Source organism: Poecilia reticulata, chromosome 22 (genome assembly GCF_904066995.2).
Source record: "Poecilia reticulata chromosome 22, P_reticulata-male-v2, whole genome shotgun sequence".
NCBI lineage: Eukaryota > Metazoa > Chordata > Actinopteri > Cyprinodontiformes > Poeciliidae > Poecilia > Poecilia reticulata.
This window is the reverse complement of record NC_088851.1, coordinates 3,922,382-3,950,271: the sequence shown is the minus strand read 5'-3', so window position 1 is coordinate 3,950,271 and position 27,890 is coordinate 3,922,382. Positions and strand designations below refer to the sequence as shown.

Below are 27,890 nucleotides of genomic sequence, written 5' to 3'. Positions count from 1 at the left end.
TGATTTCAGTCTCATTTAGGTAATCAAATTTTATTTCTATTTAGGAACACGGAGCTCCTGCTGCTCTTAAACACACCCCGGCTGATTTTGAAACCGTTTCCTCACGTGGCAGCGGGACCAACATCTCTGGGACCTAATGGGACATTTCTGCTCTCGTTTCTAAGACGCATTGAAACTGCTTGTTCAAGTTGCAATGATGTTTTCTTAGATTGTCTTTTGTGCCCACAAAAGGGAGGAAAAATAGATTTAGAAGAATCATAAAAATGGTTCCAGTCTGGCAAACTTAGCAGGGATCTTAAAGGACGGTTTGTGGCTTAGATTCAGTCTCCCTGACGCTGATCCTTCATCCCGTCGGACTGAAGATTTACACCCTGAGATCGTTTCAGACAAAGCTACCGAGCAGAATAGTGCGTTTCCACCCAGGAAAGACTCAGCAGTCAGTTTCCATAACTGCAGCTTTTGTCTTCCTCCCCATAAACAGTAAGTAATTGGAAGGAAAGCACAGGGAAGCGTTCTCCCTCAATTTTTTTTCATCAAGTTTCAAATTTCTAGGAAAAAAAAACTTTTTCCAAGTTTCAAAAGTTGAACATTTTTGACTTTTCAAACTCTGGCTTTTCCCATGTTTTCTAAAAAAAAATCTGAAATCATTCTCACAATTACAGTTTTTTTTGACAGAAATTTACTCTTTAGACGTTTTGGGTTTTTTTATCCACGAAAGGCCCTAATACGGCGTCATAATAAAAATCTATGTAAAGAGATACTATATTTTCCATGTTTGCAGTTCATTAATGCAAGCAAGACTTTCAACAGATAAGAGACTGAATGGAGTGTGGCAAAGTTGCTCTTTTTTATGTTTTATATGCTGTAGTGGCCTTCATTTGAGAGTGAACAGACAGGAAAGCGGGTTATGAGTAAGAGGAAAGACAACGGTCATCAGGTCAGGACTCTTAACATGTGACGGCCGTGTCGAGGACTAAGGCCTCCGTATGTGGGTTGCATGCTTTACCCCTGCGCCACCGCAGCGCTCCAGAGTTGTTCTGGATTTATCCTGCTGTAGGTCATGGAGCATACCGGATTTGGAAAAGCTGAGTCTTGTGAGTCTGTGAGTTAGATTGACTCTCAACATTTTCAAGGAATAGACTTGGAGATGTTACATCAGTAGAGGTGATGAGCTCCAATATTTAAAAAAATCAATTTTGGAGTTGTTTTAAAATAGTTAAAGCCCGTTTTATAATTGATCTTTTGTGACATATACACTTTACTGAAACATTCTTATGTTAAAGTTCTTAAGCAGAAATCAAAATAATGCAAAATTGGTAGTGGCAAGTAAAAGCCTTATTGATTTCACCCACTCACCTCCACTGGGTGAATCTACAAACATTGTGATCTAATTAGTGACTTTCTGACAGGATATAAAACAAGTATATGACATTTGTGAGATCTTAGCTTCCAAGTATTGAGAGTTTGGAAATGTTTTTTTCTTGTGTGAATGTAAAACCCTAAACCTTAATAAATATGTTACTGCTGATAAGTGAGTTTATCCATCAGCTGGTGAAGAACCATTTGATCCAAGTATGCACTCTTCTTCACGTTTACACCAGCTGCTGACTGATGCTGCAGATGAACACGCCTAACCTAAACAATCCGCCAACAGAGGCGGACCAGGCCCACATCTGGGTTCAGACTCCATCTGAACACGGACGACGAACAAGCTCCTTATCATCAACGGATTCCAGGAACGGATTAAAGTGAGCGTCATCGACTCGGTGCTATCTTAGGAACCTCTCAGTCATGTCTAACTCTGCCAGGCACCTTTGCAGAATACTGCCGAGGAATCCCAAAGAGGAATACCAGCGTACTGTCAGTGAGCACAGACTGTCCAACGTTAGCTCAACTTAGCAGAGACTCAAACCTTTCCTGGGGGAGTAAGGACGTTCAGCAGCCACAGCCAGAAAATGATCACCTTTAAAGATTTTTTTCAGGATCATAAAACTCTGAAAATGATAAAAAATCAGATAAAGAAAACTATTTGTCGAAAACAACTCGAGTTAAAATTAGTGCTGCTATATTTTGCCTTATAACTGCAGTAAATATATTGTCTAAAATATTTAATTTAGGTGACTAAACTAGCAAAATAGCCAAAGCATTTGACTTATTACACTTGCACACATATTGCATTTCATACTATTTTATATTGCAGATTGAAAAACAAAGCAATTTTTTTTAAACACTTTTTTAAAACGGGAACATTGCTTAATCAGAGTAACATTTACTTGGAGATCTGATAAAACTACATATCGACATATTTATCTGCCAAGCCGCTTCATTTACTGTACTGTTAAAATTTTCCACATTTCGGCTTGTTACCATCTCATTTCTATTAGGATTTTATGCGACAAATATCTTGATGAGGAGAAAGAAACAAGGATTAAATAATATCCAAAGCATATTTTTTTGATTCATAATGAGAAAATGGGAGAAAATTGGCACATTTTGGCCAAAAACTACCACTGTACATCAGTAGGGTGCACCGAATGCAGTTTCTATGCCGATCTTCAAACAGGAATTCTGATTCTGGCCGATATCGGGGGTTTTTTTGCCTTAAAAGCTGTAAATATAATGACAAAGTCACACAGTTAGCAACAGTGGGGTGACTATTGTTCACAGAAGACATTAAGGAAATTGAGGCCGACCAATTTAGTGGCAAATGCCTATTCTGAAGACACATTTTCCGCAGTGAAATACGGGTGGTGGCATCATGCTGTGGGGATGCCTCTTCTCAGCATCGACATGGAAGATGGTGAACACTACAAGTCAGACATGAAGCTTTAAACTTCATAAGAATGAACCACTTTGGTTCTGTCCCAAAAACCCCAATAATAAAAAAAAAAACATAGTTTTTGTTTGTATGGTGACAAAACGTGGATTGCACTATGTGGAAGTATGAATATTTTTGTCCCTGTACATGAAATTATAATTTTTCTGTAAAAAGGAAAAGAAAGGAAAAAAATCCCTGTTTAAAACTAACACATTCATAGCTGCAGCGTAATATTATTTTGAAACTGGTCTGAAGGTCAAATTCTAAATAATCTCTTCTACACTCATATTCATAATAGCCAAAAAAAATCTTATAATCTCTTTAAAGGTCTAAAAAAATGTATAAATAAATATACAAACAGTACATGAACCATTAGTAGTACATGCATCAAGAGAAGGCCACTTTGTATTTATCCTATAAAGGCCAATTCTACCAGAATTCTACCAGAACTCATATAGAGCAAATATAAATTCTTCCAGCTTCAAATTTACCCTCTTCATAAACAAATTTAAAATCCTCCAGTTTCATAAAACCAGCTAGGACAGGTGTTTGGTTTGTGGTTCTGTTTGTCTGGGTTTTCTTAGCAGTAACCAGGATCTGGTTTTGAGCACTATAGTGTAACTTGGGCACTTTACAAGGAGGTGAGACTGCATATAAAAACCAGCCACAACCACTAAATGAAACTGATAGTGCTGTTGCAGAGCTGTGCTTTGCTTGCAGACATTAAGTAGAACTCTTATGGGTAATGCTTTGAAAAAATTAAATAAAAATCTGATCCTCAATGTGACAGATTTCTCTATGCCAAGAGTCAAGTCGCCCTTAAACGCCTTAAGGGACGCAGCTAGGCACGGGCCAGTGTGACATTCTCACAACATTGAATAAAAACACAATTTACAACTACATTTTAAACAAAGACGTAAAATACGATCTAGTTACTTTTATTGAAACAGACAACTTTTCCAACTGCCACTAAAGTATTGATTTTTTCTAATGGTCTAGCATTCAATTATTTATATTTTAATTCAGTTAAGCAAGAAAATAAAATAATAATTAGTCAGAATTTTCAAGTTTCAAGAGTAACAAGTATAATAAGCTGATATTAGCATGTTAATCAGTCAGGCTATCCGCTCAGATAGCTAGCCTGCAGACTGCTGCTGAACAGACGAGCTAATTATAGACACAACAGTTGCAATGAGACCTCCGTCTATGGTTCGAACATTTTCGCTCCGGTTTGCCTCTCCTGTAAGTGAGAGAAAAGTGCAGTTGCTTTCTTTCTCCTACACAGGCAGTGAGTGTGTAGCAGTGGGTGGGTGAGGGGAATTGCTAAATTTCGCTCAGGCGCCTTATTAAAAGGGGCAGTGTTATGCGTTTTTCAGACATATAGAATAGCTTGATAGCACAATTAAGCGGCCATGTTACCTTCAGTTGTTATAAATGCTAAATATAAGAAATACGACTTCAAAGAAATTTGTCTTTGTACTTTAATGCCTAGAAATTGGGTTCCTGTCTCTTTAAGAAACTTCTGCTCTTTCTGAAACTTAGCCTTCAGAAAGTGATGACAACATGGCTCCTCTATTAACCCTTTAACAATGTTTTTACCAACTTTGCTCTGAGAAGTAGCTCCTATAATGAGCTCAGCTGATCTGTAGGTCCACCAGCTGTTTGCTAATTGCTGCTGGCTAGTCTGAAGGAGCTGAGTGGGGGAGAGCTGCTCTGTGAGTTTGGAAATTGCAGCTCTGAGAAGGAGCTGCGCCTTGAAGGCGGGGCTAAGTCCACCCAGGTGTTTTGCACAGTTGAATGTTACCGTGGAGATTTAAGGATTTCTCCAACATGCATGAAAGAATCAAAGGAACACTACAGGTATGTTTGTGATGAGAAAATTACATTATAACATGGTGGAAAGCTTAAAAAAAGGTTGATTTTACATAATACTGCCCCTGAATGAGAGCTTTAGAGCACAGAAACAATAGGACGCTGTGTTGTTTTGGTGTTCAAGTCGTCACTTTTTCCAACATCAGGATACTTTGATACACAGTAACTGACCCATGCCTAGACAGAGAGTGTAAAGCACCAACACGGCCTACAAACTGCAGTCTCAATCAGACAGTGCTTCTACAGAATGCACAAGAAACGGTCAGATCAACAAAGATCCGCTAGCAATTAATGTTACAGCACAAGACCCCTGAGGAGACGCATAGAGAATCAATGTCCCCTGCAAGTTAGAGCTGCTAGAGGTATAAATGTTGTAACATTTATGTATACCACAGTAAGTAACTGATAACATTCGAGAAGCTCCATATTAACTGGAATGAATCTAAATCTGCTTTCATTTCCAGAATAAACTAATGTAAAGCACTTTTAAAATGCAATTATGCTAGTTGCACATTCACAATCTGAGCTTTGTGTCTAATAACGTCTTTGGTAGCAGCCACTAACGGTACCGACCAACCAGAACAAACACAAATGAAAAAAAGAGAAAGGAAGTATATGATATTGGATGGTGGGTGAAAATAAATTTTTTAAAAAAACTTAATGGAATGACAATAATGAATATACTGTTTACTGTGCAAGTCCAGAAAGGATGTCATTTGTGTGAGATGACATGATTGAAATGAAAGGCAAGATGTTTCACCCCAAACTCTAAATATCACACCCATTAATATGATCAAATTTATCCTCAAAGCTTTTAGTTGTAAAGCAACCATAGTTCCATGTCACCCTGTTCCCTGTATCAATAAATTAGCTAAAATTACATAAACTCAAGTATCCACATAATACATAGGATCACTCCAAAAGGTTTTACATAATAGCTTTCAAATTAATTCTGTGCATTGAAGAGGAAGGAGGCCTTTTTATTGATTTTTTTTTTCTTTCGTTAAGCAGTTATTTCCACATGGCAGCTGTTACCTTGTAATTCTCCACTGACTTGATGTCCGAAGCATTCTGAGAGCCGGTAGCAGACTAAGCTAATCTGTGGTCTTTTTTTTTTTTTACAAATGCTCTCTGTGTCTTTGAGGGAAGATGAGTTAGCTGTTGAGTTTGGCTGCCTGCTCCTTCTCAGCTTTGTCTTTGGCCTTCTCCTTCTCAATCAGCTTCTCTTCCTTATGCAGCATCACCATGATGTCAGCCAGCTGCGAGGTAGAGATGTCGATGTCTTCCTTGTCGATCAGTTCCACCATCTGAACAAAACACGGCCCGGAAAAACATCGGTTAGACAAAGAAATGTGCTTTCTGGTTTTTTGAGTGCTGAAAAATACAAAAACTAACTCTGAAGCACTAATCATAAATGTTAGTTCTGTTGTCACTAAAGAGCTCTACCCATACGGTATTTAGCAGAGGCTAATGCTAAAATGCTAACTTCAATTCAAATTACATCTGTCCTTGAAAGAAGACAAATTTCCAGCACCAATTTATTTTGAACTGGTGCATCAAGGCTTCCCCTAAATGAGAGCATGAACATAAACGTCTAACTTCTTGAAGAATTTTTAAGAAAATTTAAACCCAGATGTTGAACTTTATTCAACTTAAAGTTTACAAACTAAGTAAATTAGCTTAGGAGCTAAGTGATTTAGCTCCTAAGTGATTTAGGTCACTTAGCTAAGTAATTAGCTAAGTAATTAGCTAAGTGAGCCATAAAGATAAAATAAAATGCAGTATTTGGCACCGTTAACTAAAAGGTTAGTTGCCCTAACCCTAAACTTTTAATCATAAACATTAGTTCTGCTACAGAAGTAGATATTCAAAATATATCTTCCCTTTAAGGGCTGCTACCTTTGAGCATTAGCTCTTGATATTATAATTTACAGGTTCTATAACAGTGTTTCTCAACCTTTTTTGGCCCAGCGGCCCCCCCCAGCCTTCATCCAGGTCCCTCAGCGCCCCCCATCAAAGAATTTGCAGGCTACTTTGCACTGACTATTATTTTATCATTAATATTACTATCACTATTGAAGATGTTTTGATTTTTATGCTTGTTTCTGTATTTATCATCAAAAATAATTTCCCAGAGAACAAAAGAGCCATGAGAATATAAATTATTTTCACAGGCGTCTACGAAAAATGCAATGAACATTCAAGTTAAAATTTGTAGACCTAACAGCAGCCAGTCAGAGTGGAAAAAATATTATTTTGTGCCATTTTCTAGTTGTTAAATATTACACAAAATGACCAGATAAAAGATGAACAACATGCCAGTTTAAACTTTGAACTATTTGCAAAACAACTGAGCTCATTACATTAAAACATGGATAGAACTGTAACTACATTAATCATAACTCTTCTTCTCTTCAGTGTTTGTCAGTTTATGTTGGTGCAGCTCTGTGCTGCCTTCAGGAGAATGGGACATCAGAGTATCATCCATAAAACTTCACCCACATGGCATTTATTGTGCAAACCAGAGCTTTCAGTGGAAAAACAAAAGTTCCAGATCCTTTTAATGCCATACAAATATGAGACAGAAACATGGATTATATCTTTATATAGATCTGTCTATTGATTTATAGATTCATAGTTTTACTGGACAGAAATTACAAAGAACAAATCTGGTTCTTAATCAAATCCTAATGAGTCAAATTGAAAGTGTCATGGAGTCATCAGCCTCATGACATTAACACTGACATGAAAAATAATATTGAAGAAATAAATATATCAAATTTAATTAAAAACATAAATAAGTGATCAGTTCTTTACTGTTATGGTCTGTAAGATATATTTATTATCAGTACTAGATGTGGTCTCAACAAACACATGACATTTCAATATTATTATTTTACCTTTTATCTGGAAATAGTGTCTATTTATTCTTGCCATCCAGTCCTCTGTATTAATTAGACCAGTTTATTCCTCTGTATTTACTTTAGTTTCTTAGTTTATTCTTGCATTTTGTTCTTCATTCATTTCCATTTAGTTTCATTTGATTAGTATTATCCTCTCTTGATTTATTTAGTTTCTTTCCTGTTGCTAGATTTATTTTATCATTTATCCAAGACGAATAATATAAGACGAATAATATTCACTCATCACCTGCTGCGCCGCCTAATTGTCATGTGTTTCACATCATGTGTTGATTTTTTCACTGTTCAGCGTCAGATTCTCTCTTTTTATGCCATAATTCACATCTAGTTCGTCGCTCCGTTTTATGTCCTGCTTCTCCTGTTTCAAAGTTTTGCGCAATGTGCGCGTCTTTTTTTTAACCCCCTAAGGTGCAGGGCGGTCGGAAAGAGTATCGATGGAGAAAAGGCAGACTGACATAAACCTTTTAAAACAATGGAAACAATTTCTGCATTCTGATTATTGAAATTTAAAAGTGCTGTGTTGTTCAATCACCCCCGTTTCATACCGGACCACTTACAGCACCATGTTAACGCTATAAAATGAACGTTCTCTATCGTGGTATCACCCATGGAGGGATTTTCTTAATTTCTTTATTTAAATGGGTTCATTTTTCAGAGGGATACTCAGTGAGGGTGTTGTGATTTTAGCTACCAGTAGCAGGAGAACGGAGCTGTGCCAAGAAGCTAACAGAAGCTAACAAACACTGAATAGAAGAAGAGCTGCCATAGATACAGTTGCAGCCAAGAATGGTTTAATGTTACACAATACAGTTTTACCAAGTTGCTCCAAGTCTAAACTGGCATTGTTGTTCATTTAAAGTGTAAAGTTTACCTTCGACCAAACGCCCCCCAAAGGCATCCCAGCGCCCCCCTTTTGTAAAAATGTTCGCCAGCGCCCCCTGCCGTCCTCTGAACGCCCCCTGGGGGGCGGTACCGCCCACGTTGAGAACCGCTATTCTAATAATTCTATATTTCAGTTATGTCAATATCTTGTTCTTTACTGTCTGTGTTTTTTGTTCCTGTATGTTTCTTCTTTTAAATGAGAATGTGAAGAGAGGAAACAGAACTGCTGCGTAAACTTCACCCACTTCAAAATAATAGCATGTAAATAAACATCTAAATTCCTGAGTTAAACAAAACATTAGCTCTGCTATTAGCACATTAGTTAAATAGCAGACGTGTGCACACTACTGGGTATCAGAGTAAATGGGGTAAAGAAGCTTTTTTTTCTTTTGGGAAAAAAAGAGAGAGAAAAAGGAAAACCATACATAATTTCCTTCCACATTGACTCAAAGTTGGTGGGGGTCTGGGACATAAAATCCAAAAACATGCAAAAACGTTTGTGGCTGTAACGTGTCGGAATTAGTATGGGAGATGAACACTTTTCCAAGGCACTGTATGCTGTGTTAAAGCCGTAGTGTTCGAAGTACTTTGATGACGTCGTCGATGTCGATCTTTCCGTCCTTGTTGTCGTCCAGGGCTTTTGCGATCCTCTGCAGCTTGTCCTCTGGAATTTTCTGGATCTGCCGCATGACGTTGATGAGCTCGTCGATGCCGATCAGGTTCTCCCTGAAGGTGTAGAACAGACTGCATACAGGAAACGGTTACCGACTTTGGCACGGTGTAAAATGTGGTGGAGAGATCCCAAATCAACGGGCTGCATTCGTTCTGGTCTCCCAGATCACGCCGATCCAACCGATTCAGGGGGTTTGTTGATGACGCAAGCAGATTGGGTAAGTAATTAAACTCATGCTGAAATAAAATGCACAACATGCTGCTTGAAATATTCTTTTTAGCCTGATGTGCTGCTTTAATGGTTTCAGTCAGGTGTTAGTGTAGTCTTGCTGCATAAAGGAATTACGATATGCAGAAACTTTCATGCTTTTTGGACAAACATTTTTGACTTTTTTTAATTTTACAAATCAAGCATCAAGTTTGAAAGTATTAATCAACAGACCAGAGCTGTTGAGCCTATTCCAAACACAGCAACCTGCTGGCTGAATTCTGTTGCAGTTCTGAGGTTAGGAACAGGACTGAAGACAGATTCTCTGCAGAACTATTTCAGCATGAGAAAAACCATGATGCAACGTCAGAGTCTGACATGCAGCAATGGTTTGACACCGTTCATCTTACCTCACGGCATCGCTATACTTAGTGAAGAATAATCTGCAAAATTTGAAATCAATTAGAGGTCTGGATTTGGTGTTTCGATCGGACATGACATTCATTAATTGATTGATTTTATATTTTATCTCCACCACCATTTTACAAGAAATGTACTGATAAGAGAAGGTGTGTTTTGACTGTGGGCCGTTTGTGTGAATCATGGCCACTGACGATGTATGAATCACTCTTATTGTTTACAACACACAGAGTTCAAACCTGGTCATTAAAGCAGCCTTACTGATCTGAGGAGCAGAGATCCCAACCGCCAAATGAATCAGCATTAACCTCAGATTGTTTCAAATACAGATGGCTATTGTTTAAAAGCTAAAGAAATCACTACTAATATTTCAGGAATATTGCAATAAATTTCCAATTATTTTTGCTGATCCTGATAGGGAAAAAAAGGTTACTTGTCACACTTCCTGAGTTCTGGTACTACCTGGTGTTTCTAAACAAATACCTTGGTTACTTGACAAATTTCAAAGTTCACATTTTTTAAAAATAATTATTTCTATGTATTCTAACAGGAGCATTAAATACAGACACACAACGTCGCTGTCTAATGGCTTTTCAGACAAACAAATAAATAAATAAATACATAAATATCGGTCTAAATTTTAATCAGCTTTTTAAAGATCTGTGATCAGCCAGAAAACTACAATCAGTGCATCGCAAGTTGTGATTGTAATATATTGTAATTACATGTAAAATAATTTAACACTACTTGTTTAAATACCTACAACTGCTTTAAGCACAACCATTTATTTATTTGGGATAGCTGAAATTAAGTCACTTAATTTGTTTTTCTAATATTTCCAGGAAGGTCAAGTAATTCTAATGACAAATTTGAATGTATTCACTGCAAAAGGCTGACATTTTCAATATGAACGACAAGGTTTAAGCTTTTTGTTTGTAAACAAAAATCCAAAGTTCTTCTTTTGTGTAAGGAGGGGATGCTGGGAATATGTGACCCGTACAAAATGCTTAGCAACCTCCACCCAGTTGTTAAGGTTGAAGTTTTTGGTACCTACAATGGCCCCTGAAAACTATTGTGATACCTGCAGTCAAAAAGCACCTTATGTGGAGGCTGATGATAATGAAGAGATTTGTTAATGATTAATGAGAAAGCTGCTGGAAAAAATGTGGGTAAAAGAAAAGGGATGTGGAGTAAATGTGACTCTTACCCAACAGGCAGAGTGGTTCCGCTGTCCGCTTGCCCGTCCAGCATGACTTTGTCTTTCTCCAGCTCCCCAATGATTTTATCAATGCGACCGATCATGCGCGTGACTCTCTTAGACAAACGCTTGCTGGCCTTCGATTCTTCCAAGGCCTTCTCCTGACCGTTCTTGGAAAACTCCTTTTTGATCTCCTCCAGATCCTGGAGACACACAGAAGGATTCAAATGATTCTGTGCATTTATGTATCGACAAAAGTATGATTATTTTGTTTGTTTTAAGTGAAACAACTGAAGTGAACATGAATACAGTCCAAGTGTAAAAGCACCTCATTGTACTCCTGGACGTCATCCTTCAGCTCCTCCAGTTCCTCTTTCTCCAGAGTCAGCAGCTTCTTCTGCTCCTTCAGCTTAGAGCAGGCGTCACTCAGAAGGTCAATCTCTTCTTTGGTTATCTCCTCATCCTGGAACAAGAAGAAACAATCAAAGAACGGCAAAAGAAAAGATATTCTGCAAGTGGATGTCATTAAAACTGAAGATCTACTTTAGAAATAATAATTGCAGCTTGTTTCTGTCATATTTCACAGATACAATTGATGTATATTTGCAACCAGTGTTCTACACAATAAAGTGATTGTATGGAGAAAAGAGCCTGTTTTTTGTGTGGTTGTAGCTTCAGCTTCTTAATGTGAGTTTTTAAAACATTTGCATGCATATAGTGTGCTAAAAATATTTTTAAGTGATTACTCTAATTGTTAGATCAGTCTTCTGATTAATTAATGCTTGAATAAGTGAATTGAAAAAACTGACATAAGTTTTTTTGGGTTTTTTTAAATGATGGTGGATCCTGAACTCTGACCAGCAGAAAAACCATTGCCTTGAAGGATTTGTGGCTGTACTTACAATGGCTGTAATCTGACAACATGTGAAAAGGTTCACAGTCGCTGTACAAGTACATTCTATTAAAATAACATTTACTGTGAAGCCAAAAGAGATCAACCAACAGGAGGATGTCAAGGGGGGACTCTGGGTCATTACATTCTCACATGAGGGAAGAAAATCTATAGATGAAAGCTGGAAAGTCACAAGATGAATGGAAAAGGAAGGGCTCAAATACAGGAGAGCTGAACAGAACAACAAATAAAGTTTAACATTCCATTAAGGAAACCCAAACACTACATCCATCAGCTGTAGGGGAGCAACATTAAACCTAACCTGAATACGCAGAAACGTGTGCCAGTGCTCATACTGGGGGGAGGAAACAAAAAGATCAATAAGAGAGAAAATCTTTCCATCTGAACAGAAAGGATCAGAATTAAATGACCCTAACCACACCCCAAATACTGAGGGCCAATTTATCTGGGACAAATGTCGTTGTTTTATCTTTATGATTATGATTTTTAATGCCTTATCGCATCAACAAGCTTATTCACGTGTGACTCATTTCATTTCTTATTTAATGCAAACACCACAATGAGGAAATGTTACATTTTTTTTTACATTAGCAGAATATTGTCAAAGATGTGTTTGCCTGTGTGTTGGAAACGCAGCTACTGCAACTAATTTACTACTTGATATTACCTTGCTTCCCTCGATAACAGGAGCCGTGTCCCTCAGAGTCTCTGACTGAGCTGCTCTGGTAGCCTGTAGCAACGCAGGCTCTGCATCGCTGTGTTTCGCACTGTCGACTTCCAGCTCCAACACGTCCTCCTGCAGGACAATACACAGTCAAACATGTAAAAGAGGCCAGTCGAACAAAAACAAATGTGAAAGTTAAACAGATTAGTCCAGCGGAAGCACACTGAAATTATTTTTTGATCAACTGTAATATTTTTGATCAACTGTAATAATTGTTCTTATGTAAATAAACCACAGAAATATGATGTTAGATTTTTGTTAAAAGTGGATTTCTCCATAGTTGCTAAGGTCTGTAATGCTAATGGGCCATATCAAATCTGAATGGTCTTAAAGGGCCAGTTGTGCCAGAATATATTGACAAGACTAATTAAACTGTTAAAATATTAATAAATGCCTGTTCCTACAGCATTTTGTGATTTATTTTAGTGTCTTTTTTTCTTGCAATCAAAATTACAGATTTTGTGGTGCCAATTTAGAAATGTAAGGAATTTTTACGATATTTGTGCTGTGATGTTCAATGTGACTTCTTATTACTCCCCATGCCAGTTATAACTTGACTATAACTTGAAGGCTGAGGCAACAGTCGCTTCAATCCAATATTTTCGACCAATTTTGAGGAAATTTGCAGTAAAATTAGAAAAAAAATGCAAATTTGATGATTTTGTGTGAATTTTGCAGACTTACTGATGTAATTTGGAGTCTATAGAGCCACATAAAAAGATACGGCGGGCCAGATTTGGCCCCGGACCTTCAGTTTGACACCTGTGTTATAGTAACTCCAAAACCTGAAGTGAAAAGCAACTTTGCCTTGGACAGAGCCTGAATTAGGGGAGGGCATTTATTGTACCTTTTATCATTTATTGTGATACATTTCTTGTAATGATAAATCCCAATTAATGAAGTTCAAAAATCCCCCCAAACTGTCTGTATTATAATTTTTTTTATTTTTTTTTTTAAATGGGACCACAGTTCTCTTGTTTTAGGTCAGTTAGAATTACTAAAATTATTTATATTTGCTAAATGCCACGTTAACAAGAGAAAATGTCGGAGGTTTATTTACTAATATCTCCAAAATCAGGAGTCTGCATACATTTCCTCAGTATTTGGTAGCACTGACTTTGAACTGTATGATTTATGTCAGAAGTTAGGGGTTTACACACACATGAGCGCGTACACAAACACACACATACCCTAGCAGCCTTCTCTGCAGCATCAGCCAGCCTCTTCATCTCCCGATCCTTGGAGTCTTGGCGTATTGCCGCCTCCTCCTGAAGCATCGTCTCCAGTTTGGTCTTATTGTCCACTTTGGAGAGCTCGATTTCAGCCACCTTCACCTGGGCCTCTTTGGTCTAAAGGGAAAAAAATAAACGTGCTTGGTTAACTTAACTTGGAGTAAATGAAGTCGACTAAACTTGCGAGGCCTGTATCCATGGTTAAACTGGGCAGAGGTACTTTTCGGAGTCTGTTTTATTGCACTGTTCATTCCAGCGAACATACCACCATCTCAGGAAGGGTTTGCAGCGTAGTTTTGAGCTGATCCGCTGGAGACAGAGTGTCAGGGAGGAACATGGCTCGGGACAGCAGCAGCAGAGACGTGGGGATTTGCTGGTTCAGATGCAGGTCCAACCACTGCAAAAAACAAGCAGAAGAAGCTGACCCACTTCCTCATCTACCTTGAAGAAAAAGGTTACTTGTGGAGTCCCACAAGGCTGTGTGCTCGGACCAATTCCCTTTCCTAGATATACATACAAGCATTCTTATCTGATTATTATCTTATTGTTTTTTTTATTATTATAGTGATGTATACCATAAACAAAACAAAATGTGCAAAAAAAGAAAAAAGTAGAGTGTAGTCCTTTAGGTATCTGATGTGTTAGTGGACGAAAGAAATAAAAATTTAAAAAATCAATTAATAGTAATAAACCATTATGTAATAAAGGGAAACAAAATTGTTAGGCAGAATGTTTTTCTTTATTATTTTCATCTGAACCAAAAGGAATTTGGGTTTGTTCTTTTCTTAATTTCTTACAGATTTAAAGTTTGCTTTCCTACAAAACAAATTGACTTCTTGACTTGTTTAATTAGAATTATTGGATGCTTAGTTGATTGTTGAGAAGTATTAAAAAAATGTGTTTTTTGTTGCTTTAGAAATTACAAATGAGTATTTTGACTTCATTATTTTGGCACACCTGACAAAATCTGTGGACCCCTCTGCTTTAACCCCTTGAAGTATTCCTAGATCTCCATAAACCTGCTCTTTCACTAATTCAGTCTGAGCCAAGACAAAAGACAGAAGAGTTAACTCGTCGTTTCTGTTACCTGGCTGAGTTGCTCCCTCAGTCGTTCCTCTGTGACTCCTAGAGATCTCATCCCTCTAACGCGACAGGCCGACTGCACTTCGGTCACGCTCATACTCTCTATTCCTTCTTCTGCAATTAGCTGGAAAGTAGAGGTACATGGGTCATAAGAGCATCGCCCCCAATGGGAGAACATCACACATCAAGTGGAGCTGAACCCTTCATACCTTGTCATCAGTATGGATGGCCCTCAGCTTCATGATGAGCTGAAAACGCAGGAAGTTGTTGGTTCCAATGGACTGGAGTTCCAGGAGGCGGCAGAGAGCCACCAGTTGAGGTCGGGTCAGGTTGTCCAGAGTCAGCTCGTCCTCAAACAGTTTGGAGAACTTTATAATCTGCTCGTTACTGGGACGCTCTCCAGAGTCTCGGATCTGCAGAAAGAGTCGCATTACGCACAGAATTCTGTAGTCTTAATGTGATGTAACGGTCAAGTGACGTTAACAAGTCTAGACATACACAGACAATGTGTTGTTTCAACCAGAAGAGAGGCACCTGGAGCCTTTTGGTCATTTCTCACCAACACCAACCTTTTGGAAGAAGGTGGAGAACTCCTCGGTTACATTGCCCTGGGCAGCCTTATTCCTCAGTGCAATCTCCTCGATGGTGTCCTGTAAGAACTTGGCCATCTCCAGTTTGACTCTAAGCTCCTTCTTCAACCTCTCCTCCTAAAAACAGGAGAAAAGATTCAACTTACTTTTACTTACATTTTTCCCCCTTTTCAGCAAAGAAACACTAAATGACTGAAAATGCATGTGATGAATGCATGCAACCACCTTATGACATCAGCCGCTACATTTTGTTAACAAAAAATATTGACTGAACTTTTAAAACCCAACTGGAAAAGTATCTGAATCCTGGTTTGATTTCCTTCAGAAAATCTACAACGGCAAATGCTAAAATGGCTTCAGAAGAACCATTTTAGACTACAGCTCTGGTTACCTTCTTCGACTGGGTTTCAAAAGTGGAAGGCAGCATGTTGGGGAACAGCTTCAACGCCACAGGAAGGAGGAACTCCATGAATGGGACGATGATGAACACCAGGAAAGGCAGCAGTCTGAAAACGTCTGCACACGTTCTGAGGAACTGAGGAGGATTTTTCAGAGAATAATGAGCACAAAGTCTGAAGGTGATGATTCCAATAAACAAAAGATGATGCTTCAACAAGCTCTCACTGGTTCAGGAGACTACAGCCACATTCAGTAAATTAGAACATACGTCAAAATGAAGCTCATTTGTCAGTTTAAAAGTACGTTTTGAAAATAACACACACATAAAGCAGAAAATATAAATATTTTTCTATTGGTTTGATGTTGTATTCTAATTTTAATTGTCATGTTTTCATTAACTGTAAGAGAATATTCAACAGAAATAAAGCTTTCCAACTCAATCCATCCGCGTGGAACTAATAATCTATATAATGTCATAAAGTTCCTGAAATATATTGAGACACGATTACAAACTGAACGACAAATAGTCCCAGAAGTTACTGTGATAAATGATAATATTGTCGTTTGAAGACCATTTTCAAGGGGCATGACGGTAATGACATAATAATGTAAGTTCGCCCCTTTAATTACTAAAGAACATTTAACACTGGAACTGGTACATATTTTAAATATCCAATAAAAATATTATCAAAAACAATAAACAAACACAACCAAAACCATAAATATAATTGATTATAACGACTCTGTAAACAAACTTGCCCTTCAAAAATATGAATTGTTGGGCTCAGTTAAAAACAGACAAATATGACAGTTGGGACTTTTGTGATGATCAAGCTCATTTTAATTTATCACTCGATTAATTGGTTTGTGATTAGACTTGTCGCAATAAACAATAAACTAATTAATTGCATGATAAGCTAAAACAAGCTCAAATTTTTCATTTGCATGAAATGAAAAATTTTTCGTTTTTCTCTTTTCTCTCTCTCTACCAAAAACTGGATGACAAAAGTCTTCAGTTTGGTGTTTTGGTCTCAACTAGTCCTTTTTGTTAAAGGATGATTTTGTTTACAGAGACTTTTGAAAATTCATTTTGTTTGCAGTTTCTGTCGTTTTACTTATTTATTTTGGGTATTTAAAGTGTCTTCCAGTTCCAGTGTATTGATCTTTGAGGATGTGTTCTTGCATTATTATGCCATTAGCATTATATTACTTGAAAATGGTCTCAAAACAACAATATTATCATGTATTGCAATAACTTCTGGGACCATTTATCTCTCAGCAAAATTTGTTACAGTGACCGGCCTACAACAGACTTGGGTCTGCACCTTTCAAATGATTTTTAGTTTAACTCTGCTGCAGTTTATATAAGTATCCAGCAGAGGGCGACATTTTGCCCCCAATCTCAACCAGAAACAAGTACATCTTTGGCATGCTTTCCACTTTTCTTGTTTGTAGACAGAAGCAACATTCTTAGAATGTGTATTTATACCACCCCCCCACACACACACACATGCAGACAGACACACACACCTAGTGCACATTCACAATTCCTGCTGCTTTCTTTGCTTGGAGCTGTAGGCCAAAATGGGCATTCTACCCCACAGTGCTCAAAAAGCTCTCCTTCATTCAACAGGAAGCACTTTAGTTAAGCACAGAGATGAACAATCCAAGCACCAAGCCAGCCCTGTTCTGTGTCATTGTACAGCTGTCCAACTGTGGCTTTCTGACTGCTCCGAGACGCAACCTACACAAACCAGTCCCGCGGCAAGAGAACGCCAGAAAACACGAGTCTGCCTTTCTCTGTCCTCTCCACCTGCATTTCAGTGGGGCAGTGCGATGGAGGATTTAGGCCATCTTGAGTGAAAAGGCCTTTGTCTGCTGGCCCATTGACATGTATATCATCTGCTGGAGTTTTGGCATCAAAGCAGAAGGAATGGGGTGACACGTTGAAACAGAAAGAGTCCCTAAGCGGAGGGTCGAGGATTGTAGGTGAATGTGAAAGGAGGAGATTAAGGAGGCAATGCCATTCCAGGTTAGATGAATGGATGGTAAGATGGGTTTGGAGCATGTGCACAAGAGAAAGACTCCTGCATTTGAAAAGTGGCAGAGGGGGGTGGTGTTGCTTAAATAGCAGGGAAGCAGTGGTCAGTGAAAGGTCTGACGGACCGCTTTTAACATCAACACAAAGCCTTGTTTCCTCTGGTAACTAGATGGAAATGTTTAAAATGTCTTCTTAGCTGCTTGAGCTAATATCTATTTGCATTGAATATAATTAGGAATCCACAGGTAGTGTTGGAATGCTGGACATTTTCAGCTAAATCTCGTCCTGACTGGTGAGAAACCCTTTGGAAATCCAAACATTCAGTCAGAAGTTGCGCCTGCTAAGTCCTACTTCTTCAGTGTTGACAGTGTTACTGAATGAAGAAGCCTCAAAGTTAGCTTATTTTGGTAAGAAGTTATTTATCTCTCTCACACAGAGCTGGAACATTGCCCTAGCTGCTAGTATACATACCACCAATAAATATGATGAATATGAAGAGTGTTTATGACATTTTACAATATCCGATAAGAATATTGCAATACTGTAATCCTGGGCATCAACAGAAAATCCTCTGCTAAGATGATAGCTGTCAAATTTGACAAATTCTGAGCAGTCCTTTCACTTCAACAAAAACTACTACATGATCCGAAGTTGTCATGAGCCAGTTCAAGGATTTTAAAACATATTTTGAAAACAATAGAGAAATCCTTAATGAACAGTTTTCTTGTTTTTATCGTTTTAGTTTCCGACTTAATTTGATATTTTAGGTTTATTTACTGTATATACATATTGGCATTTCTACGTATACGGATACGTAGAAATGCATTTCTACGTATATGTAGAAATGCCAATGATCTGCTTTGTTATGGCAAACAACAGGGTGCTCTATGTTGTGACAATACTGTCACCTTATATGTTTGCTTTAAACAGTTAAAAATAAAACTATCAAATGAAGGGAAAGAATTGTTCTTCTGCTAAAATAAGAAACAAATTTATTTATTTATCTTTTTTTTACCTGATCAAGACTGGATATGTAGCAGTTTAGTGATGCTAACGCTTAATGGCAAAACCAAAAGACACCAATGCAAACCCTAGAGCGTCACTAAACTCCAGCAGTAAGTCCAGTCTACATTGTGGACGGAGCAGTGGCAAGCAGCCAATCACGTCACTTTAATCTGTTCCATTCAGACTGACTGAGGAACACTGCCGCAGTTAGTCTGACCTCTGATGATCTGCTCTGCTTTCCTCAACCTGACCTTCAGATTATTTCAGTCAACACAAGGCAAAGTGAATAGTAGCTGTTACTACAAGAGTGAAAACTACAGAATAAATTGAATCATTTGCCTTCTTTCAGAATGTTTTAGGCTGGGTGTTTCCTCTCATTGTCTCTTCTTCTAGTCGTGGACATGATAAACTCTGGGAGGTTATGAACTAAAGTAAAAGTCTCAGATCTCTTGTTTCTACATGTAAGCCTCATCCCTAAAGATTTTAATAAAGCAACCGAATGCTGCTGAGCCACTGGTGAGTAAACACCCAGCTGGTGGTTATTTCCTGTAAATTGATCCCATTAGGTGTGAAAAGCTCTGGATTAAACTGTACGGAACAAGAAGTCTCAGCTGCTGGGCTCGACTCCTCACCTAGTTACCTCTGAACTCATGGCCTTTGGTCAACTTGCACAAGACACACAGCGACCTGTTGGGCAATGCCAGCGTTAGTTGGAGGTGCAACCCAGAGGCTCCTGGGAACTCTGAAGGAGTTTGCGCTCCAAAAAACCTCGTCTCTATGCATAAAGAAAGCCAGCAACCACAGAAAGACAAAGGCAGAGAGTGCACTGGTCAGAAATGTTGTGTCCATCATAAAAATAATGATACACATTACTGTGAATACAGCATCCTACAGTGAAGCCTGGTGGCGGCACAATCATGTTATGGGGCTGAAATCAGGAAAGCTAGTTGATGAATGGAGATAAATAAAAGCTTGTCCCATCCTCCCAGCAGGACAACAACCCTAACAACAACCCTGTTGTCTCTATGAAAATTGAGTAACAAACATTGGTACTTTTGAGTAAAGTTACTGGCTCAGACGTAAAAGTGTGTCCATTCTTACCTGTCTCCTTTCACGGCGAGACAGAGGATTCCCATTCAGGATCTTCCACAACATGCGCCCCGCGATGGTGGTGTCGATCCACAGCAGCCTGAAGCCGTGGTAATAGTGCTTGATTTCGTCGATGACCCGCTGCCGGATTGTCCGTCTGACGGGTTCAATGTCCAGCGTGGGGCTGTACACGGGCCCGCCTTCCTCCAGCTTCATTTTCTTGTCTTTTAAGGATTTTAGGGATTTCTCCAGTTTTGAGTCATCCCATCGTCTCCTTGAGGTGTGTATCCACCTGACGCCCGGGAAGTACTGAGGCGAGCCTGTCGTACGCCAGGTCGGACTGGAGGAAGCTGCGGCAAATGCACAGTACGGTCGCCGTGGGTCCAGATTCTGACAGGGTGCCATGTATTCATCGGATAGGGGGGAGGATGGGCTGACGGAGAAGACACGGGCCAAGCTGCCAAGCTGGAGCACATCAAGCCTGTCGGTACAAAAAGATACAAACATATTTGAAATCTTCGTCTGCATGATAGAGAAAGGTTGTGTCAGTTAGTTTAATTTCATAAGTGAGCAATTGGATTGGCTTACTTTTGACTGGTGAGTCTGAGAGTTGCACAGTTGAAACAGGAACCATCCTGTAGTTTACCTGAAACAAAATACTATGAGAATTTGGCCAGCAAGATTTACATATATAAAAAAACACCACAAAAACTCACAGTTAACAAGAATTCATCTCATGGTTCTGATTGGCAAATACGCCCACGCAATCTCTTCAAGGTCTGATGTATATGTATAGACATATTCAATAAATTGGAATATGCATTCTGATGAGGTTCATTTGTAAAATTAAAAGTAACTCTTGAAAACAAATCAATAACAATATCGATCGCAAAAGACTTTATCAATATCAGTAGAAAAAAGGTCAAATAAAACGTTCAATAATTTTACTGAACTCAGATCCAGAACCGCACAGCATTCTGGGGGATGAAGGCAAAGGAAAAACTTTAGCTGCTCAACCTCTTACGGCTAGCTAAGAATGGTGAGAGGCATCAACTGACTCACTCTCTTTGGTTACCTAGCAACGACCTGTTGAGTAACATGCGCAGCAGTAGTCTCAAGTTTTGCCTCATAACTGCTGAATAATAAAAAACCATGATGAAGTGAAAGCAGTAATATTCTAATTTTAAATGTCTTGTTTTCATAACCTCCAAACAGAAAATCATCATATTTAATACAAATAAATGCTTTCCAACATCTGTGTTTAATGAATCTGCATCATGTATTTCTGTTGGGAATAAAGTTCCTGAAATACATGGCCTTTTCAGTAATATTCAAATTTGTTGAATTGGTCTGTTGTGTCTTATTACAGTATTCACACCCCTTATATTTTAGTAACTGTAAAAGCCGTGGAAAGTGCATGTGCAAAGTGCAACTTCGAGGTGGTTGAATACATATGTATGTATAAGTTTACCCGCTTTTTACTTTTATCTGCATCACATAAAATCCAAATCAATTTTGCGGATGTAACAGAACAAAATGTAAATAGGTTTAAGAAGAGTGAATAATTTCCAAACCTATTGTATTGATCTTTCTGAATTTATTGAGGAAATGATAGAAGTGTTCATCCCCACCAGGTAAACAATAAGAGACTCTAGTAAGTCACAGCCCAGTGTCTTAGGCAACCATTTATCAATGAACAGATAACAGAAACTTGCTGAACTTTCTCACTTTGCTGCAGGCTTTAGCAGGTCATCACACAGCTGCTGTAATATCCAAACACATGTGACACTAAATTCAAGAGCAGACCACCCCCATGTCCCCTAATAGTCCGGCTCCTTGATGAGCATTTAATTACTAAATATAATTTAGAACTCTCAAATCTGTGCCAAATTCATAAAACATTATCATTATTCTGTTAAACAGAATATTCACACCTGGAGGGCTTACAGCCGGGTTCACTAACTCCAGTGACATGCACTGACAGCAAAGGTGGGGTTCTGGGTCTCTTCCAGCCAATAGCGTGAGGACGGTGAACTCGACCACGCCCGTTCTCTACCTCTCGCATGGCCGACTGGAGCAGATCCAGCAACGTCTGGCTGAACATGATCGCTAGCAGGACGCAGAGATTACTGGAACAGCGTCCACTCTGCGGCCGAGCGCCCTTCTACTGTAACAAGCAGAAAAGCCTGGAAGTACAGTAGATTACACAACGCTGCAGCTCTTGTTTGTGTCGTTCTGCCTCCCTCTGGCCTACTCCGTGACTCCCAGCCACTGCTGAATGGCTGTAAGGAGATCAAACTGGAACCTACACTCCGTCATCATTATCACCATTCATTTACGTACTCTTAAAGAAAACACTGAAAGTAGGCTTTGTTGTTAACTAGTTATATTAATGTGTGGTTATACTAGATTTTGTCCAGAGCAAAAATCCTATATTCCAGCTGAATCCTATATTCCAGCTGTGCTTAATTTCTCAAAACAGAGAAGATCTATAAACACATTGGATGCAGGGTTTCCCCTCAGTGTATTATAAGCCTGGTGGGCCTCCAGACGTTACTTGCATCCCCACCAGGCTAAGCATTGTTTCTTTGTCTAATACAGTGAACCCTCGCTATAAAGCGGTTCACCTTTCGCGGTCACACTGCTTCGCAGATTTTTTTTGTGCAGTTTTTTTTCACAGTGTATTGTGTTCTGCGTCCTGATTGGCTAAACAGTCTCCAAGCTCCTTCTCTAGTGTGCCAATAACGTTGCTGTATTTAAATATAAGTAATACAGATTGGCCTTTCAGGAGATGAAAGCTGAAAACTTTGAATGCCTGCTGGAAAAAACTGTGGCCAGAGGCAGCGCAAAACCCGACCGGAGGCTCGCTTGACGAGATCCGTCGCTCTGCCGTAGATACAGCTGTGAATCTCGTGGGGCAGGTTGGAGGAGACGCTTTAACGACATGACTCCAGATCACATTAAGGCTCGATTGATGAACACGCACATCCGCTGACCTGAAAACAAGTTTTGTTCTTTGGTTTCAATGTAGACTATTTAATTATGCTGTATAATAATTGTAAAAACTAAAGGTAACTACTTCGTGGATTTCACTTATCGCAGGTTATTTTCGGAGCACAACCCCGGCAAAAAATGAGGGATCACTGTATAGGTTTTTTATACACCAGTAACAGTGATAACAATGACGGGTTAAAGAGTTTCTTTGTTGGAATGGTTGGAAGCACAATGGTAACATGGTATGGTCAGTATGAGTACACAGAGAGAGACTGAGGTCAGTTTTTCTTTTTGTTTTTTTTTATTCACTGGAACTCAGTGCCGCAGCAAGAAGGTCCTGGGTTCGATTCCCGGCCTGGGGTCTTTCTGCATGGAGTTTGCATGTTCTCCCTGTGCATGAGTGGCTTCTCTCCGGGTACTCCAGCTTCCTCGGCCTCACTAGGGACAAAGGTGTATGAAAATGGATGGATGGAACTCCGTAACCACTGGCTGTCTTTACCGGTCTCTACATGATAACGAATTAAGTGAGAAGTCATGAATAAAAAATTTGGACACTTATATTAGGACGAAACAACTGAAGCGCAAAAAATTTATATTTTATATATGTTTTTTATTTATGTTTACCATTTTTAAGACTTTATAGTTTAGGTATTTTAATGTCTTTCATTAACACATAATTAAGTAGAGATATTTTCAAATGTCCTGTCAACTTTCAGTATTTTTTACCTCAAAAACATGGCAGGCTCTAGCGCCCCCTACTGCCAGACTTGGCAAGTTTTCTGGAGGAAACCTTAGGATGACTGGAATCAGGTGATTTTTATCTGGGTAGGCCCCAACTGGTGACAATGAAATCCAATCTTTTTCTGATTAGTGAACACACCACGCCAAACCTCTACCAGGGTGCACCAACAACAACAGCTCTCTTCAGTCTGGACACAGTTACAGAGGGAAGAAAACTCAATTAACCATTTTGAGCGAATGAGGTGTTTAATACATAGAAGTAGAAAATTATTTATAGGTTCATGGGTATGTCAGCTGTCTATTGAGGATGCTACCGTAAAAAGTTTGAACTATCTATTAGTCATGTCCCACTTTTGGAGATTTGGTAGGAACATTACCTGCTCTGGAATAATTTAAAAAAGCCATTCGAGTCTGACACGCACTGGGGATATTTTAATAGACTGGCAAAGGAACAAACCAAGCAGCTTTTTTTCCTCCGCATGTACCAGGAAGTCTGGATTACAGGAAAGTTACTGTTTTATTCTTTAAAGCTATCAACCTCTGTCTGCCATTAAGCATGCTGGGTTTAGAAATCTTGGCAGCCTTTTGCAAATCTAAGTTAAGACAAGTTTCTACGTGTTCTAGCAAATAGAAACAGAGATTAATGTTTCTATTCCCTAGAAACATTATAGTTAGTAAAACAAATCTTACTGATGGTGCTAATTGCTAATAATATGGACTTTGAAGACAGCTCAATTGGAAGATAACTGTGTTCCAGTTTTTCTCAAATGTTAGTTTGAAAATTGGACCAGAGTCATTACAACTAATAGTGGTAATTTATATGCAATGAATAAAACGCCTTATTATATAGGTATGCCGGGCTAGTTGGCGGCACTGTAACACTGCCACACAATGACACAAGAAACACAGAACGGTGCCATGTATGTTTCTGGTTGCCCTAGACGTCAAAGCCATGTGGAGCCATGTGGACCAAACATTAAAAACTTTTGTGGATACACCTAAAATTGTCTCTGTGTAAACAGGGCTCAAGATAATTTTGCTCTTAAAAAAATCATATGTATTTTAGTTACTAAAAATATACATCTGGAATGCCTTTTAAGGGAAGTAGAGTCCATCCAACTGGCCAAATATTTTATCGTAGACTTCAAATTCACTCAGCTACACCACTTCTGTCAGGAGGATTTGAACAGAATTCCAGCTCATTAGTGTGAAAAATATTTGAAAGAGTGTGCGACACCTTTGATTCATGTCAGACAGTTTAAAAGACAATTTACTAAATATGCTGACGCAAAGAAATTTAAAGAAAAAAACATTATAAAGATATCCACTTATTCTGGTATTTAGTAAATAGAGATAACGTTAGGAATCTTATCCGACCTGAACAAGAAAACTTCAAGTCTGGTCAGACAGTGAGGAAGAAAACATTATTATTGTATGTAAAAATTATGTAATAGTTTAAATCCTTTACCCAGAACTGAACATTTAGTAATAAATTAAATATACCTGTAATGAAAACAAATGTAGACTTAAAACAGAGAAAATTAGATATAAGGTTATAAAAATGTAACATTACATCTTAATGTTAAACTGCAGCAAGTGTAAGTTTATAAAGTATGGTTCACCAAGAGGGCACCAGTGCTGGGCAACAGGAACTTTAAAACCAAAACAGAAGAACTGAGCTCCCTGGGTCTCAAGTGGAGATATAAAAGGCGTTGACCTTTATTCGTGGAAGTTGTGCTATCTGTCTGGTAATTTGGGCCCGCAGCCAAAAGCACAAGGATATGCAACGTGGACAGACAAAAACTCTTTATGAACTTTTCAAGCACACATTTTAAACACTGCAGATCGTTTTATCTCAACATTTACTAATACCATCAATGTCCTTCACTGACCTCACTGTGATCCACTTAGAAATTACATAACCAAAGTGCAACTGGACACTTTATCTTGATACCCACCATGGAAATTCATCAGCTTACTGGACAGGCTCATCAAAATTACATCGAGCCACACTGATCTAATCCAGATCAAAACCAGTCAGTGAGTCAAAAATAACACCTTACTATAGTACAGACTGGAAAGCTATCTATCCAGTTCCGACACATTTGAAACATCATAATTCCTCTTACACAATACTCCAAAGTCGTGACATGTTGAGCAACGCTAAGATAAGCTAGGAGTAAACCTTAGATAACTTGTGCTTCATCTTGGACATAAAAATCAGCAGAAATGCACCGATCAGCCTTTTCAAGACCTGGTCAGATTTTTATTCCTTGAAGTCTGACCTGCTAATTATGACTTTTCAGAAGGTGCTGAGGAAATGTGCTGCAAGTTATTTGACTAACACAAATATATATATCAGACAGAATACACAAAACGCAAAATTTATCAAAGCAGATTGTGAATTTGAGTAATCGGTTTTACTTTACTTAATGAATGTTTATTGCATGGTAAATGTGTTTTTTGTGACACATTTTAATCTTTCTTCCCTAATATAGCTTTTGTAAACTGAGGAGCACCTGTTTGCCATGGCAACAAGAGCATCACCTTGCACTGCAAACGGGCGCTTTCAGGTCGGCGCTAAAGAGGAATTGCCCTCAGATAACCTGAATATGTGATCATGCATTCCCTATGACCCCAGTTGACATAGGTTTTACTTAATGATTCAAACGAATCACTAAATTGTTCACTGTCACAATGAACGAAATCGTAATTAAAATGTCCAGTGTGTTCATATCTGCTGCTGTCACATTTAGTCCACCTAAAATCTCAAACAGAACGAGTTGCTCTTGAAAAGACAGGACTCTTCTAGATGCTAACATGTCTAAGCTAACTGTTAGCTTCACTGCAATGATAATAAAGCCCATGTTAGCTAGTGAAAGACCAAAACAGAAACCTTACCTTTACCTTTCCGGAATTCGTTCTTTAACGACCGGGACGTTTTCATTAAAGGTGTCCGAGACCTCGTAAACAGGATTAACGCCATGCTCTGTGGGCTAAAGTTGCTCCTTTTAAACAGCGAGTTAAAAAGCTAGCTGCTCGACTCGCTAGCCTCAGCTTATACTAGAGGTTAATTAAACGTCCTACTAAAGCGAAGCATAGAAACCCAAACCAATTGAATTTAAACAGTATCAGAAACTCGTTTGTGTGGTCAGTGGAAAATATAACCCCATGTCATGTCCTTCCTTTCCTTTCACGCGCATGACAGAAAGCAGCCGGGGAAGCTTCTGAATGACGTCAGACCTTACGTTCAGCACATGCTTCCGGTTAAGTTTAAAAATAAAAGCTTTTTATTAACCGATAAAAGTCAGTTTGTTTACATAAAAAGTGATTTAATATACTGCGACAGACTGGCGACCTGTCCAGGGTGTACCCCGCCTCTCGCCCGGAACCTTAGCTGGAGATAGGAACCAGCACCCCTCCTGACCCCACAAAGGGACAAGGGTGTAAAGAAAATGGATGGATGGATGGATGGATGGGTGGGTGATTTAATATAAAATGCAATTTAATTAGAAGTAGCAAAATAAATATTCAAATAAAAAAACAAGTCATAAACTATAGTTTAGATAAAATAAAATCCGCGAACAGTTAATAAAGTTGAAGTAAAAGTCAGCCTAAAAGACAACTTGCTTTCAGCATGAGGCCTTTAAGGTGGTTTCATGCTGAAAACAAATTGTGTGGATGGTAATAAAACAAAGCCTCATCATTAATTTTATGCGTAACTGAATGATCAAAACACCAGTAGGAGGTGTTTTTTAGCCACTAATTTGTTGCAATAATTTCCTGTTGTCTTTCTGTAGACAATACACTTGACTTGTCTCTCTCTTGTAGACACAGAAACCGAAGGAACTTCTGCCTCTATGAACTATGTATATCTAAAAAAAAAGAGAAAATTAAAAGAAAAAAAAGTTAATCTCAGCAGCACAGTCACAGTGAGCCAGGTTCTGCTGGATGTTTCTTCCTGTTAAAGGGGAAAGCTCCTCTCCCCTGTTGCTACATGCAAGTGAACAAGGATGGATTGCTGAAAATTCAGTTACTTAACACAATCTGCTCGTTTTCCTCAGGTAAAACAATTCACCAACTATAAA

The 27,890-nt window shown here is 38.6% G+C and overlaps 1 protein-coding gene across 7 annotated transcripts; it reads right to left on the bottom strand.

Annotated features, from left to right (window-relative positions):
* Nucleotides 1-2,172: 2,172 nt before the first annotated feature.
* letm1 (leucine zipper-EF-hand containing transmembrane protein 1) lies at nucleotides 2,173-27,048 on the bottom strand. Of its 7 annotated transcripts, none has more exons than XM_081603347.1 (16): nucleotides 26,710-27,048; nucleotides 20,656-20,713; nucleotides 20,080-20,548; nucleotides 15,925-16,068; nucleotides 15,513-15,650; nucleotides 15,153-15,356; nucleotides 14,948-15,067; nucleotides 14,126-14,257; nucleotides 13,819-13,977; nucleotides 12,572-12,700; nucleotides 12,206-12,238; nucleotides 11,320-11,454; nucleotides 11,001-11,194; nucleotides 9,784-9,816; nucleotides 9,081-9,237; nucleotides 2,173-5,997 (listed from the first exon to the last, which is right to left on the bottom strand). In XM_081603347.1, exons 1-16 carry the CDS (start codon nucleotides 26,786-26,788, stop codon nucleotides 5,845-5,847), a joined length of 2,337 nt encoding a protein of 778 aa, XP_081459473.1. In that variant the 5' UTR covers nucleotides 26,789-27,048; the 3' UTR covers nucleotides 2,173-5,844. The 7 variants fall into 7 exon arrangements, with proteins under 7 accessions (XP_081459473.1, XP_081459472.1, XP_081459475.1 ...); XM_081603346.1 differs by having other exon boundaries at nucleotides 26,704-27,047; XM_081603349.1 differs by lacking the exon at nucleotides 9,784-9,816 and having other exon boundaries at nucleotides 26,704-27,047.
* Between the last annotated feature and the right edge of the window lie 842 nt (nucleotides 27,049-27,890).

Coding starts and splice junctions, on each gene's coding strand:
- letm1 (XM_081603346.1), bottom strand. CDS start 26,788: ATGGCGTTAATCCTGTTTACGAGGTCTCGGACACCTTTAATGAAAACG. Junction 15,357..15,512: donor TCTCCACCTTCTTCCAAAAG/GTTGGTGTTGGT, acceptor CTCTTTCTGCAG/ATCCGAGACTCTGGAGAGCG. Junction 9,238..9,783: donor AAGTATAGCGATGCCGTGAG/GTAAGATGAACG, acceptor TCCTGTATGCAG/TCTGTTCTACACCTTCAGGG.